The 16911-nt window shown below is 39.9% G+C and overlaps 1 protein-coding gene across 2 annotated transcripts in view; it reads left to right on the top strand.

The window, feature by feature from the left end:
* Positions 1-14658: 14658 nt before the first annotated feature.
* slc5a8l (solute carrier family 5 member 8, like) overlaps positions 14659-16911 on the top strand; it is a 91347-nt gene continuing 89094 nt past the window's right edge. For both annotated transcript variants that reach the window (XM_043717040.1, XM_043717041.1), the window contains exon 1: positions 14659-15426. In XM_043717040.1, the coding sequence (XP_043572975.1) occupies positions 15073-15426 (354 nt within the window). In that variant the 5' untranslated portion in view covers positions 14659-15072. The remainder of the gene's footprint in view (positions 15427-16911) is intronic.

The raw sequence follows: 16911 nt of genomic DNA, 5'->3' as shown, positions 1-16911 counted from the left end.
CACTAACAATGTATCTCAGTAATAGAGAACCACTATGAAAACACCAAATTTATTGAGTATCAGGCATTTCAAAACCACTTTCAAGCGCATCACAATAAGAAATTATATTAAGAGTCATCTGATATGGTATTCAATATCATTTAAAGGGGCACAATTATCTGAAATTTAAAGTTAAAAAAATCACACAGCAGGTTATAGCCCAACAGGTTTATTTGGAAGCACTAGCTTTTGAAGCACTGCTCAGGTAGTTGTGGGAGCAGGACCATAAGGTTCCAAAAGCTAGTGTTTCCAATTAAACCTGCTGGGCTATAACATGGTGTTGTGTGATTTTCAACTTTGTCTGCCCCAGTGCAACACCGGCACCTCCAAATCCTGAAATTTAAAGGAAGTATGGAAAGTAATAAAACACATGAACATAGTGGTTTTAATGCATGGAAGGAAGATTGTTAGTGTTTTACAGTACTAAATGAAATATTGAATTTGGACAAGTTTATGTAAGATATATCAAATATCTAGAGTAGGTTGTCAAGTAATTTTTTAAAAAGTCATCTCAGAGAAAGAATGAATAAAGTATGGCTTTGCTTGACTCAGATAGAAAAGTTTGATTTTTGTTTTAAGATATTACAAGAATATGTTTCATTGGACTGCAAATATCTCCAGGGATCTGGGCTTAGATAGGGTTGTAATAGCTGAATTGCAAAATTGGATGAGAATGGAAAGTGATGATAGAAAACACAAAAAACATTGAATAATGGATTGTAACAGCAGTTGAAGTTAACATGCATTCCAGTCAAAGGGAAATATAGATTAGAGCACTAAATTGATAGCTTTTGTTTAGAGGTGTATGTGTCCTTGTCTCTTTTTAAAGAGAACTGCATTTGATAACCAAGCCACCACCCAAAGCATTGAGACCATGTGTGAAGAGGCAAGTGAAATCTCAGATCTTTTTGATAAGACCATACAAGAATCAAGAATGTGTGGCGTGGTATTGGGATACTGCATAAAGGTGCAAGAATCCTGGGACTAGTCAAAATTAGACTGGTACAAAAGAGAGGAAATATTGCACTGAAAAACAGATTTCAATCATGTACACAACTACAGGGCATAGGTTTAGGGTGAGAGTGGAAAGTTGTAAAAGGGACCTAAGGGGCAACATTTTCACACAGAGGGTGATGCATGTATGGAATGAGCTGCCGGGGAAGTGGTGGAGATTGGTACAATTACAACATTTAAAAGGCACCTGGATGGGTATGAATATGGAGGGATAAGAGGGATATGGGCCAAGTGCTGGCAAATGGGACTAGGTTAGGATATCTGACAGGCATGGACGAGTTGGACCGAAGGGTCTGTTTCTGTGCTGTACATCTCTATGACTCAATGACTCTATGACCTACTGGATAAATAGCACAGCATGAAGTGGTTTCTGCTTTTACGTGTGTTTTGTCAACACAAATTGGCTGTAACGCCATTTGTAGAATGTGAACTTTCGCAAACATGTGTTGGCTATTACATGATTCCATCCTCAAGTGTTGCGGTGCGCAGAGGAATATGATGTTTACGCCAAAAGAGTCTCTGTGTCGACATCACATGTCCAGTTGACTTTCATGCTTTATTTTGAAGTGCTTTTCAAGAGGCTTCCTGCCTCTATTCCTGATGAAGTGCTTTTGCCCGAAACATCGATTTTCCTGCTTCTTGGATGCTGCCTGACCTGCTGTGCTTTTCCAACACCACTCTGATCTAAACTCTTGTGCTATTCTTTGTGTTAGGGTAACTACTATATTTGTTTGATTTTGAGTAATATTTTTGGTGGTCTGCCCAACCCTATTTTTTCCTCAAAGCCCTGTTATATTTATTGCACGATTTTCTATAGTGCGAGGTCACACAAGAACGCACCTATCGCATTATAGCAGACAGGACTGTAATGAAAGGCAGCATCAGATAGCCGTAGAGCGAAATGGGAATCTGTGTTACTCCCTGCAGATAAACATGTTCAAGTAGGCAAGGATAGTTTAGTAAATCCAGCAGGACTGATGGTGAAGGAAGGAGATGAACATTTGGTTTTAATTTGAAGTGGAAATACATTTATCACTCAATGCAAAGTTCTGATTTTAAAGCCCATTTGTGTGGATAGCATTTGCAAATTATTACAAGTGAATTGGTTGATGCTAACTTTGTGGAAGATTTTCCCATTTTCAGACTTGGAAGGAAACTAAGAGCCATATGCTAGTTTTTTTATGAATATAAATCATATACACTTTTATTAGTTATGCTATAGAAAATAAAGTGAAATCTCAGAATATAAACAGCGATCATTAAAGTTATAGAGCTGTCTTCCTGCACACTTACACAGAAATCAGGTTGTCTGATAATCAAGCGCTAGGTCAATATAAAAGTGAACTTTTCTCCTCCATCCCAACACTGCCACCAACAGGAATATTCCCAGATTGTGGAAGAAACTAAGTCCCCAACTGACAGTTCATCCTCTGAGTTCTTTCAATTGTTTGTGAGTGGGAGAACTGAAAGCTGGCAGCCTCCCTGAAGGTGAGTGGGAAATGAGAGGTGCTGGGGATTTGAACCACAAGCCAGGATTCTATGGCTTACTTTGTGAGGCAATGATCTGCTGTTTGTGGGCTGGTATTGTTCACTCTGGTATCCGTCCTCATTGGCATTTTTCATCCTCTGCCTGATCTTCAACTGTTTCAGACAGTTTTTATCCACTTCTTGTTTGTCAAGGAAAAAGGTGAAGATGCCAGATGGCAAACCAATTAACCAGGCAAGGCCAATCTTTCCCATTGGAGTCTTGGTTGTGGAATGTACTCTGGACGCTGTGGGATTGGCTTTCCTGGAGCCTCTTCGGACTGTAATACTGGTCTGTTGCCATGGTTACAGTGGATGGATTGTACATTGTGTCATAGACCTATGGCCACACTATGGTGGACTGGCAGGATGGTGCCAGGAGCATGGGCCCCAGCTTGGCCAGGCAGCAGCTCCAAATGCCTCCGTCCCAAGTGCAGTTCCTCCATGCTCCCGCCATCTTGGTCCCACCATATGCTAATTTAATATGAACAGAATAGGATTCCTCCAGGGTGGAAACAGCCCAACAAGTCCACACCGACTCTCTGAAGAGCATCCCACCCCAGACTCAACCCCCTATCTCTGCATTTTCCATGGCTAATCCATCTAACTTACATGTCCCCAGACACTATGGGCAATTTAGAATGGCTAATCCACCTAACCTGCACATCTTTGGACTGTGGGAGGAAATTGGAACACACAGAGAAAACCCACACAGACATGGGAAGAATGTGCAGACTCTACACAGACAGTCACCCAAGACTGGAATTGAACCCAGGTCTCTGGCGTCGTGAGGTAGCAGTGCTAACCACTGATCCACTGTGCCGCCCCAAGAATATGTCACTGAGTTCAAGATATTCTGATTTGTATATGGGGTTATTGTTTGCAGTGCTTGTGAGGTTCAAGTCAATTGGATGTTGTGTCTGAATATTGCACAGAGCCAGGTTCAAAGAGGTGGGGCTAGTTGCATACCAAGCTGTGTGTAACCGTCTGAGAATTAAGTGCTTATAATGGTATCATATTGAAACCCGAGTTCTTGGTGGATTATATAAATGAAGACACTGAGTGCAAAACCAATGAGGTTTTGCTGAACCTAGATAAAACCATTTGACCCCACTATGTTTTCAGATCTGGGCACCAAAAGATGTGAAGGTTTTGTCGGGAGCTCAGAAAAGATTTAGCTAAGTTGCTCCATAAATGAGGAATTAGAATTACTGTAGTGGATGTGTTGGTCTTAATTTTCCAAAGTTTGCATAGTTCTGGAAAGCTTCCATCAGCCTGGAAAGTAGCAATTAATAAAAAATGATAGGATATGGGTGTCTTTAGCTGGGCCAATATGTATGGCCCATCTGTAATTGGTCAGAGGGCAGTTCTTGTGGATGTGGAGTCACGTGTATGCCAGACCAGATAGGAATAGCAGATTTTCTTTTCTAAAGGAAATTAGAGAACCAGTTGGATTTTTAGAACAGTCAAAAGGCTTACATGGTAGCTATTAGTCTAGATTTTTATTCCAGATTTATATTGAATTAATTTAATTTTACCGAATTAGCCTTCAGCTCCGAATTATTTACCGAGTGACAGCACCATCACACCACCATCTCTCATGGCTGCTTTATTTAAGAATACAGGGAGGCAGAAGAAAGGAAACTATAGGGTGACTGTTGCAGGGTAGGTGTTAGAATCGATCATTAGGGAGCTTATAACTGGGGGCGCTTAGAAAGATTCGAGGGAATCACAAAGAGTCAGTTTGGTTCAATCAAAGGAAATCATGATTAATAAATTTATTGGTGAGCTTTGAAGGAACAACACATGCTGTGGATAAAAGGGAGCCCATTGATATTCTGTACCTGGATTTCTCGAAGGCATTTGAAAAGACACCACATCAAAGGTTATCATGCAAAGTAGGAGCATGTGGTGTAATGGGTAACATACTAGTAAGAATGGCAAAAACCAGAGAGAATGTATAAAAGGGTCTTTTTCTGATTGGCTGGTTGTGACAAGTAGGGTGGTGGGCCCTCAGCTGTTTACAGTGTATTTCTTAGATGAGGTGAGTGAAAGAGAGTAACTAAATTGGCAGATGACACAAAGATAGGTAGTAAATATGTTGTGAAGAAGACATAAGTACATTAGAGATCAAATTAGATGAGTTGAGTAAAAGGGCATCAATCTGGCAGATATAGTATAATGTGGAAAAATGTGTTATTATTCACTTTGGTAGGAAGAATAAAAAAAAACAGCTGAATGGAAAATGACTGCTGAAATCTGAGCTACAGAGGGATTTAGGTACTATAGTGCACAAATTTCAATATGTTAGTTCACTGCTAGAGCAAATAATCAAGAAGGCTAATGGAATATTTTATTACAAAAGAGATTGTACATAACAATAAGAATTACATGCCTTAGTTATACAGGGAATTGGTGAGACCACATTTCAAATACTGTGTGCTGTTTTGGTCTTAGTCGTGAAGGGAAAATATAAATTTGTTGCAGGTTCCCTTCCGAGGCACTGCATTGAAAGGTTGTAGGTTCAAATTGTCCCCATACCCTGCTACTCTAGAGATCTAACAGTAGAACTTTTGTAGAGTTAGGAAGATGTGATGGACTGCTCAAAATAGCAGGCAGAACCTGGATGTTAAAAGTCTTATTCTAATTTCTGACTGATACTTTTTTTAATGGCACATATAGAATGGTGATGTCATTGTACTGGCAGAAAAACAGAAGTTACTACTGAGTTGAAATTCAGATGTGGAGGTCACAAATTTTTAGGGTAGGTATAAACACTTTAGAAGCTTGGATAAGATCTATTTAAGTGTCTTGATCTGAAATTTTTAAAAGTCCCAGCACTAGATCTAAATTTGTAAAAAGGTTTAAGCTTTCAGTGAGAGTTAAAGAAAATCTGGCAGACTACTGTTGTTGACAAGCTATGTGATGTCAGTTTGTGCAGCCTTAATAATGGTTTGTTGACATTTCCCAAGGTCTAGTAGCATTGTTATTATGAATGCTTGCCTGAATTTCAAAAGCTAAAATTACCTCAGCGAAGAGTTTTGAATTCACAGATTGAGTGATTGTTTAAACAGTTATTACAGGATCAGTTTTCTTTGATGTGGAGTCCAAACAGAACTATTTTTTTGAAATTTCAGGAAATTTAAAAAAATTAAATGATAGATTGTTTTTACGATCTGTATAAGTGAAAGTATCTTTAGATTGTTAGAGGGTTTCTTCTACTCTCATATACCTCCTATAGCTCGACCATGGAGGGTACTGGATGAGTGGTTATGGAGGTGTCATTCAGAGTATGTAGGGCTATCGGGTTGGTGAGGTATTGGATTCAATGTGAAATGGCAATGAGTGAAATAAATGGGTAATTTGTCAACCAATGGTTGAGTGGGAAGTATGGGTGGGTGTGAGAGGTGAGGGCTTGTGCACCAAGTACCTTCTAAACAAATGTGTAATGTAGCTCAGATTTCAGCAGTCATTTTCCATTTAGCTTTTTTTAAAAAATTCTTCCTACCAAAGTGAATAATAACATATTTTTCCACATTATACTATATCTGCCAGATTGATGCCCTTTTACTCAACTCATCTAATTTGATCTCTAATGTACTTATGTCTTCTTCACAACATATTTACTTACCTATCTTTGTGTCATCTGCCAATTTAGAATATGGGCCTTCTACCTTGATATTCACTTGCTTCTGTGGCTACCCAGTATTGACTTCCAGGATTGGGCAGCCTGCTTCCACAGAGCAAAAACTAGGTCAAATTGAGCTTTTTAAACCAAGTTGGGTCTTTGGAGTCAAAAAGTTTCTGTATTTGAGACAGCCACCTTGGTTGTGAAAATTCGATCCCTAGTCTTGGGGGCACTTCAGTTTAGGACTGAAAGAAAATGCTACTTTCAGTGATGCTGTCATTGAGATAAGACATGAAGCAGGTATGCTGTCTTCTTCTTCAGCAGAACTAAAAGTTCCTTCAGGGTTATTTATCCTTCAACCTACTTGTGTCAGTATCATGTTGCTGGGAACTTGATAAGTGAAAATTGAGTGCTATGTTTGTAACAAGGCCTACACTTCAAAAATCCTTAAACTGTTTCAATGCTGTATATCTCTATGACTATCACTTATGGTTGTAAAAGTACTGTAAAATCCCGAGCTAGTGAAAGACATGATATAAATATTGTATTTCTTCAAGAGTGATTTTGAGGTGCCGGTGTTGGACTGGGGTGTATAAAGTTAAAAATCACACAACCCCAAGTTATAGCCAACAGGCTTATTTGGGAGCACTAGCTTTCATCAGGTGGCTGTTGACGAAGGAGCAGTGCTCCAAAAGCTAGTGCTTCCAAATAAACCTGTTGGACTATAACCTGGCGTTGTGTGATTTTTAACTTATTTAAGAGAAACTGTTCCATTGTGAGAAAATAATCATGGCCCATCAAAAATGAATTCGCATGAAGCCTTGACCTTTACTCCCTGCAATAAAGATTTATTTTCTAATTTACTATCTCTGAAGCGAGCTATCAATTGTAATCTACACTGTAAGCACATTAAAGTAATGAATTGCCAAATCAAGATGAAGTTATGTTGTCTTTATTGGGATGCAATGTTCAGGTTTTTTTTTACAACTTATAATGCTCACAGGATTTATGGTGCATATCTTGTAATCATTCTCAATAAGCCAATTTCAGTATACAAGGTCACCTCTGACGATAAGATCAATATTGCAACCATATATCTATAGACTTTATAACATTTGATACAATTGCTTGGCCAATTCAGCATGTAGTTAACAGCCAACAACGTTGCTGTTGGTCTGGAGTCACATGTAGGCTAAGCCAGACTAAGTGAAAATGGCAGATTTCACTCCATAAGGGACATTCACATCACCATTTCTTCACTGTCACTTGGTCAAAATCTTGGAATTGTATCCTTAACAGCATTGTGAGTATCCCTACATCAGTAGTTCAAGAAGGTTGAGTGCCAGTTCTTGGACACCTCCTCCTGTCTCCCCACACATCATGATCCTAACATTGAACATCAGGCTTCTGTGTCCACGATTGTCATTAATGCTATCTCATCCGGAGATCTTCTCTCTACAGCCCACCAGCTCATAGTTCCCCAACTCAAAACAGGTTGCTTCCACCTTCTTCCTAAAGTCCACAACAGGACTGCTTGGGGAAGACCCATTGTTTCTGCCTATTCCTACCCCATGCAACTTAGCTCTTTCTACCTCAACTCAATTTGTTTCTCCCCTCGTCTGGTCCCTTCACATATACATCCACAATTCTTCAGATGTTTTACACCAGTTTCAACATTTCCAGTTTGTGGATAACAGCTGTCTTCTTTTCACCATGGTCGTGCAATCTTTTTAGACATCTATTGCTCATCAGGATGGTGTTAGGGCTCTCCAATCCTTCTTGAAAAATAGGCCCAAACTATCCCCATCCTCCACTACCTCCTCTGCTGGGCTAAGCATTGTTCTCGTATTTAAAAACTTCTTTGTTTCTTCTCACTTCCTTCAACAAAGGTGTGGCATGGGAACCAGCATTGGAACCTAATTATGTCTGTCTCGTATTGCAGTACATTGAGCATTCCTTGTTCCAGTCCAACCTGGGCCCCCACTCTTTCTTTGGTACATTGATGACATCAGCGGCACTGCTTCCTTCTCTTGAGGACCACTTCTCCTCCATTCCATACCACCTTCCCATGCAATTGCAGAAGGTGCAACACTTGCTCATTTACTTGCTCCCTCCTCACTGTCCAAGCCCCCAGATCCGCCTCCCAGGTAAAGCTGCAGTGAGTCTAATAGCCCCTCCCAAAAACACTTTGGAATCAGTGTGCAACATTACACTGTACACTGTATGAGGACTCATATCAAAGGAGAAAAGTTTGAATTAAGACAGTGCCATTCACAATTTCTGAATCATCCAAAACACTTCACAGCTAACAAAATACGCAGCAAGCTCCTTCAAACAGCAATGTGATAAACGACAGAATAAACTGCTTGGATGATGATAATGAGGGATAAATGTTGGCTATAACGTTGGCCTAGATGTGATCAAAGGAGGGAAAGACTCATCAGAATTTTTCAAAGTCCCACTTACAAATCTGATTGTTTAGCAAGGGCAACAGAAGAAAGAATACAGACAAATTTTAGTCTGAGTCCCAGTTGAAAATGCCAGATCATTAAACAAATAAATCAAATTGATAATTTCTTTTAGTATGGAAGGGCAAATATGTTCACACAGGACCTGTTACTGTGTTCAGTTCACGATAAGTTAGTGTTACTAGTAGTACTAATTTTTAATGTGTTAAAACAGGGATGGAAAACCTTCTTACATTGGAAGGCCACATTTTATTTAACTAAGATCCTATTAGGCCGCATGCTGAGAATTTAACATATACATCAAAATGTTATATTTTATTGACATATTTACTAATTTTCATTAAAGCCTGCTATTATGTGAGGACTTTAAACAAAATAAAAATTCAGCAAAGACTTTTTTATTTGTTTGGCAGAGTTGACAATAAAACTAATAACAAGTGAAAAGCTTAGACAACAAACCATTTAATGACTTTTTTGTGATTGCTTATTGTGAGTTAGGAATTGGCTATTTGGTTCCAACATTGTTGACTGTAGCTTTAAATGGCCCTCCAGGTGAATATCCATCACCTGATATCTCAAGCGGATTTTAATTTGTGTCACATATGAAAATATTGATTTACAACAGTAGGTTGTGCTAAAATAAGACAGCATTTGATGAGCATGTTGATGTAGAGGTGGGTATTCAACTGCATTTTTCCATATTTCAATGGGATCCTTTTTAGCATCAAATAGAGACTTTTATGTAACTTTTCAAAAAGTTTTACGATTTACATATGAAAGAACTGAAACATAGTAATTCTAAAAGATGAGAGGTCTTTTTCGGTACATAATTTCAGTAAACTGTAAACTTTTGCTATATATTCTGTGTCTTACGATCTTATACTCCACAAACACCTGATGAAGGTGCAGCGCTCCGAAAGCTAGTGCTTCCAAATAAACCTGTTGAACTATAACCTGCTGTTGTGTGATTTTTAACTTTGTACACCCTAGTTCAACACCGGTCTCTTCAAATCCTGGATAATGAACTTCTGCAATTCCTTTGTTGCTCATTTGCAGCAGTTCACAATACTGTGAGAGTTCAAACTTGAGAATATCTTTCACTTCAAGTGCATCAATATGTGGATTAAAAGGAACATCTTTGTTTCAATTTAGTATTCCACTTAGTGTGATAGTTATCTGTCTAATACCTCACTTCAAAGTCATATCCTTGGAAAACACACTTGATTTTGTCACATGCAGTTTGTCCCAGCACAGTGGGTGTGGAGTGAATCTATGAATTGTGATGAAATCAAGATCTGTGCAGAATGTTGTCCTGCCAAAACTGGACTGTTGGTATCTAGATTAAATAAAAAATCAGGAAGCTAAGATGAGCTGGCATATTCTGTCAATGCATGGAATTGGTGATCCAATATACACTGTGAGGCAATGTCTTGTTGGCTGTTTGATGGAACACCACTGGATGAGGTACATGTCTTTCAGGATACAGAGTGGTAATACATTGGCACCAGCTCCTGTATGGATTTTAGCTTTTAGTGTGCGTCACCTTGCCTTTTCAGAATATCTAATATTAATGAGAGTAAATATTTCTGATTACCTTATAATGTTGACAAAGTGTGTGAGGCTAGCAACATGAAAGGTTTGGTCATCATCTGAAAATTGCCTTTTGTTTGGTTGACTCTGAATGTCAGCAACATGTTTGCATTTGCATATCTTCTTAACATTTTCTGTGCTGCCACTGTTATAGTATTGTAACATCTTGTTGGTCACCCGTGCTTTTGGCTTCACATGTGCATATCCAATGTCCCTTGGTGCCACATGCTTTACAGATATCAACAAAAGCTGGACAACATTTGGAAAGCTGTGACAACCTGTATCTGTTATGGATTTTGTTGTCAGGTGCACTTGCAGATAGGAGCAATACCATTAGTTGTAATTGCCATTCTGCCACTGCAGCTTCATACTAGTATCCATCTCAAGTAATGTGTCAGTGGTGTGGCCCTTTCACTAAAGGTTTAATTGACGTTGAGGCAATAACTAATTCAATGACCTTCTCCGAAAGAGTTATTCTTTGCAAAGTTACACTTATACCCTTTTTGTTATGCTATCGTCTAACAAACTGGTCAATAGATACTTGAGGTGGATGCCTATATGACATGAGCTGGTGTCTGTTTTTCCTGAAATTAATTCTTAGCTTGATTTGGTCATTGAGAACCGTACAGATCTTTCGTGGATCTTTCTGCTAATTATGGAAAGACCAGATATATTAATTCTATGAAGACTCTCCTTGGCAATGGCAAACAAGATAATTTATGCTCAGGACCATAAGGAACTTAGATTGTAACAAAATGGAAATTAGTTCTGCCTTCTGGCTAGTCAATACTTTATCCAGAGATCTCCTTTGCTGTTTCTACTCACAGAAGTTGATCCTGCTGATTATCCAAATTCTTTCATTTCCATTTCCAGATGGTCTTCAATTAGTTTGCCTAGTATCTGTCACCATATTCTTAAAATAATTCCTTCATAGACAGCCACCATTGCTAACTATGATGTGGGCCTTGTTTCTAGCAGGATGTTTTACCTGATGTAGCATTGCATATGTTATTCCTTGTAATTTAAGAAACAAGGCATGGAAAATTGGTATTGAAGAATCCAATAGATGTTATTACAGGTATTCAATAATGATCTCGCATGCACATCAATATCTTAGCTAACATTGAGCTATTAGTTACAAAGAGCAGCATGCTTCCAATGATGTGTCATATTTCATGTTTTCCCAAATACGATGGTATCTGACATGTGTACCCTCAGGTCACAAGCTATGATACAGTGATGATATCATAAGCATATCCCTTATGGATAGAATAATGTAATGTCCATGAGACATAACAGTACCCCAGTTTTGGGACAGGGAGGAGTTTCACCATGGGATGGGTTCCATTGGGACTGGAATGGGGCCTGTGTCCTTGCAGAATGGTAAATAAAGAGGTAGCAAAAGATTCAAACAACATTGGATTATGCCATGTCTGAATTCCTCATTTTGGGGTGGCCCAAATGTATGTTTACGTCTATATTCAACAAGTAGGTCTGTCACTACCACTCCCACCGCTTGTGTAAAGGAGCAACCTAATGTTGTAGCCTCACAGTGATGTCACAGGATTGCACATCACTGAACATTAATACCACTATGTGGGTAGATTTAGAACATTCTAGAAGGAACACGCTATTATTCACAACAGACACTGAGTTTTTGACAGAGAGTGCATGGACATGAACATTTGAAAAAGATAAATTAGCCTTTACCAACCTTAACTAGGAGTCAGAGTCTGGTATAAGATTAAACACAACTTGCTGGAGAAACTCAGCAGGTACAGCAGCATCTGTATAGAAAGAACGGAGTGAAAAGTTTGAGTCAAGTGACTCTTCTTCAGAACTGGTATAAGCTTACGTTATATCTAGCTTGTCTGTATGATAGATGGTGTTTGAAGTGAAATCTCAACGATTCTGTCTCCAAACCAAAACTAGTCATGCAGCATAAAAACACTTGACCAAAAATGACCGCAGTGGCGAGCAAGGAATAGAAACTGGTCATTCTGCACTTATGGAGCCATAGAGTCATACAGTACAGAAAAGGCCCTTCAGCTCATTGAGTCTGCAGCAACAATAATACTACTAAAGGCATACTAATCCCAATTTCCTATGCTTGTCCCATATCCTTGAATGTTATGATATTTCAAGGGCTCATCCAAACATTTTCTTCAAGGTTGTAAAGTTTCCAGCGTCCAGTACATTCCCAAATAATGCAATCCAGATTCCCACCACCCAGAGTGAAAATTTTTTTCTCAAATCTCCTCTGAATCTCCTGCCCCATACCCTAAAACTATGTCCCCTCATGATTGACCCCTCAACCTCGGGGAACTGTTGCTCTCTCATCACCCTGTCCATACCCCTCATAAGCTTATAGACCCCAAACATGTCCCTCACCAGCCTTCTCTGCTCTAAAGAAAAAAAAATCCCATCTTGTTGGAGTAGAATAGAAAGGCATTTGAAGAAACTGAAGAGATGCATGGACTTGTCAGCAAACCGTTGTATATCATTTTACTCTGTAATATAGAAAAGACCCAAATCTGGGAGACATTTCATGCAGCCAATGGAATCCTATTGCCTGCAGAAAATCTGATGCCATCACCACTGACCCAAACTCTGGGAACCCGAATGGAATAAATCTCCTAATTGGCAGGAGCACCCTGCCACCATGATTCCTGCCTCCCCAGTGACTTTTAATTGAATTTAACTCTTCCTCCCACCTCCAGTTGAACACCAGTGGCAGCAGAATGAGAACTTGAAATGGCCAAACACAATTTTACCACCGTGTAATTAAACATGATGTGGAGGTGTTGGACTGGGGTGTCCATTTCACCTGACCAAGGAGCAGTGCTCTGTAAGTTTATGCTTTCAAATAAACCTGTTGGACTATAACCTGGTGTCATGTAACTTTTAATTTTGTAAATAGACAATAGGTGCAGGAGTAGGCTATTCTGCCCTTCAAGCCAGCACCACCATTCATTATGATCATGGCTGATCATCCTCAATCAGTATCCTGTTCCTGCCTTGAGTCCACTATCCTTAAGAGCTCTATCCAACTTTTTTCTTGAAAGTATCCAGAGACTTGGCCTCCACAGCCTTCTGGGGCAGAGCAGTCCACACACCCACCACTCTCTGGGTGAAGAGGTTTCTCCTCAACTCTGTTCTAAATGGCCTACCCCTTATTTTTAAACTGTGTCCTCTGGTTCGGGACTCACCCATCAGCGGAAACATGCTTCCTGCCTCCAGAGTGTCCAATCCTTTAATAATCTTACACCTCTCAATCAGATCCCCTCTCAGCCTTCTAAACTCAAGGGTATAGAAGCCCAGTCGCTCCAATCTTTCAACTTAAGATAGTCCCGCCATTCCGGGAATTGACCTCGTGAACCTACGCTGCACTCCCTCAATAGCCAGAATGTCTTTCCTCAAATTTGGAGACCAGAACTGCACACAGTACTCCAGGTGTGGTCTCACCAGGACCCTATACAGCTGCAGAAGAATCTCTTCGCTTCTATACTCAATTGCTCTTGTTATGAAGGCCAGCATGCTATTAGCTTTCTTCACTACCTGCTGTACCTGCATGCTTGCTTTCAGTGACTGATGTACAAGAACACCCAGATCTCTTTGTACTGCCCCTTTACCTAACTTGACTCCATTTAGGTAGTAATCTGCCTTCCTAATCTTGCCACCAAAGTGGTTAACCACACATTTATCCACATTAAACTGCATCTGCCATGCATCCGTCCACTCACCTAGCCTGTCCAGGTCACCCTGTAACCTCCCAACATCCTCCTCACATTTCACCCTGCCACCCAGCTTTGTATCATCAGCAAATTAGCTAATATTACTTTTAATACCATCATCTAAATACTCAGCAGAAGGATGTAGCCAGATCTTGACCCCTACCATCACATCTCATGCACAATTCCCCCTACCGGCATTTCGACTCCCACCAGAGAGTATTCAAATCTGTCTCCAGTAGGCAGTCTGCACAGAGTAAGACAAACTTTCTTGGGCAGTAGGGGTAGCACTGTATCTGACATCAATGGGTTGAGATCTGTAATGAACAGAAATTTCTACACCTCCTGAAGAGAAGGGGAGAGCAGAAAAATAGGCTGCCACTCATCGGAGATGTCAAGATGCAAAGGACACACAGCTAAGGAATGTGTTAACAGAGGACAAGCAGGGAGGGAGAAGGCCAGTATATCTTGTATTGTGATTCTGGATCCATATACTAAAAATGCTTACATACAGCAAAACATTGATTTGGTCAAAAGCTGAGAGTTCAATTATAACAGTAAAAACTGTTTGCTATAGTTAATTATTGACACTCCTAAATCAGAGTTCAGGCAATTATATAATTTGGGAATGGTTACAAATCACTAGTGTAGCCAGTGGTTTCTTTAGAAACACTTCTAGTGGGAGGTAAGGTGATTTGTGACTCAATCTGTGAGGTGCAGTACAAAGGTTTCTTTGAGCTATGCTGTGTGAGAGGCAAGAACCAAGGTGTGGGACGGGCTTTCTGAGTCTCTTTGTCTTTGCTCTGACTTGCACTTGCTCGCAGTAAGTCAATTATACCTGTTGCAAAGTCCCTTCATCATGTAGCACCTCCGTTAATGTACAGAATGTTTCGACAAATTTTCCTTTTTGGCAATTTTGTTCTTCTGTTCCCAATGACATTTTTCCGGAGAACATGAGGTTTGTTTTACGAACTTGAGTTGATAATTAAAACTTGGGGAAAGTTTATTTTTAAATGTTTTCTTCAAGCAACTTTCACTTCTTTGAAGAGAACAGCTCCTACTTTGAATCTATTTCGAAATGTCTACTCATCACACAACCGTGGGTGCGTTCACAGTGTGGGATTATGTGGTGTTCGTGATCATGCTGCTTGTTTCTGCATCCATTGGAGTCTATCATGCAATTAAAGCAAGGGGCCAGCAATCCAACAGCCAGTTTTTGCTTGGAGACAGACAGCTGAGGGCATTGCCTGTGGCTATGTCCCTTACTGCCAGCTTTATGTCTGCAGTGACAGTGATTGGGACACCAGCAGAGGTTTACCAGTTTGGGGCTATGTTCTTGATTTTCTGCATTAGCTATGCCATAGTGACCATCGTCAGTGCTGAATTCTTCCTGCCTGTATTCTACAGACTCAACATCACCAGTACTTATGAGGTAAGAACTGAAAATAATCATTTGTAAATCTTAAAGTACAAACTATGCTTAACCAATAACCAATATTACATGAGCTAGAATTTCTTTTAACTGTATGTGTTGAAGAATGAAGTAAGTTTTCTTTGATCCTTACGATGAACTCCATTTCCTAGCCACCAGCTTCATTCCTTTCCTTGGTAATTTCCCAACATGAACAAGACCATTTACAGCCTTGGCATTCTATTCGACTCCGAAATGATCTCCAAACCCATAATCCTCGATTCTCAAGACCAATATCAATGTAATATTATTCATCTCCAACTTGTCTGAAACTCCTCATTCATGCCTTGCCTTCACTTCCTCTATACTTGATTAATCTAGTTGTCTTCATGATAGACTCCTACATAGCATCCTTCATATACTCGACATCATCCAAAACTCCACTTTCTGGATGTTAATTCATATCAAGGCCGGTTCAACCATTATACCTGTGCTCACTGATCTACATTAGAAAGTACAATTACAATTACATTAGATCTACAAAAGGTGGTGGAGAAATGCAGGTCTGACAGTGTCCATGCAGTGAGAAACAGAGATAATGTTTTAAGTCCAATATGACTCTTCAGAACACAGAAAAATCCAAAAATGAGTCATATTAGGCTTGACGTTTGTTTCTTTCTCCACAGATTCTGCCAGACATGCTGAGTTCTCCAGCACTTTCTGTAGTGGTGTGCCACAAGGATTGGTGCGGGGTCCACTGCTTTTCTTCATTTATATGAACGATTTGGATGTGAACAGAGGAGGTATAGTCAGTAAGTTTGCAGATGACGCCAAAATTAAAGGTGTAGTGGACAGCAAAGAAATTTATGTCAGGATACAATGGGATCTTGATCAGATGGGTCAATGGGCTGAGGAGTGGAGTTTAATTTAGATAGATGTGAGGTGCTGCATTTTGGAAAGGCAAATCAGAGCAGGACTTACACACTTAATGGTAAGGTCCTGGTTAGTGTTGCTGAACAAACAGACATTGGAGTGCAGGTTCATAGTTCCCTGAAAGTAGGGTCGCAGATGGATAGGTTAGTGAAGGTGCTTGGTATGCTTTCTTTTATTGGTTAGAACATTGAGTACTGGAGTTGGGAGGTCATATTGCGGCTTACAGGACATTGGTTAGGCCACTGTTGGAATATTGCATGCAATTCCGGTCTCTTTCTTATCGGAAGGATGTTGTGAAACTTAAAAGGGTTCAGAAAAGATCTACAAGGATGTTGCCAGGGTTGGAGGATTTGAGCTATAGGGACAGGCTGAATAGGCTGGGGCTGTTTTCCCTGGAGCGTCGGAAGCTGAGGGGTGACCTTATACAGTTTATAAAATCATGAGGGGCATAGATAGGATAAGTAGACAAGGTATTTTCCCTGGGGTGGGGGAAGACCGGAACTAACGGGCATAGGTTTAGGGTAAGAGGGGACAGATATAAAAGAGACCTAAAGGGTAATTGTTTCACACAGA

The sequence above is a fragment of the Chiloscyllium plagiosum genome, chromosome 26 (assembly GCF_004010195.1).
Source record: "Chiloscyllium plagiosum isolate BGI_BamShark_2017 chromosome 26, ASM401019v2, whole genome shotgun sequence".
Lineage (NCBI taxonomy): Eukaryota > Metazoa > Chordata > Chondrichthyes > Orectolobiformes > Hemiscylliidae > Chiloscyllium > Chiloscyllium plagiosum.
This window is presented reverse-complemented; position numbering and strand designations above follow the sequence as displayed.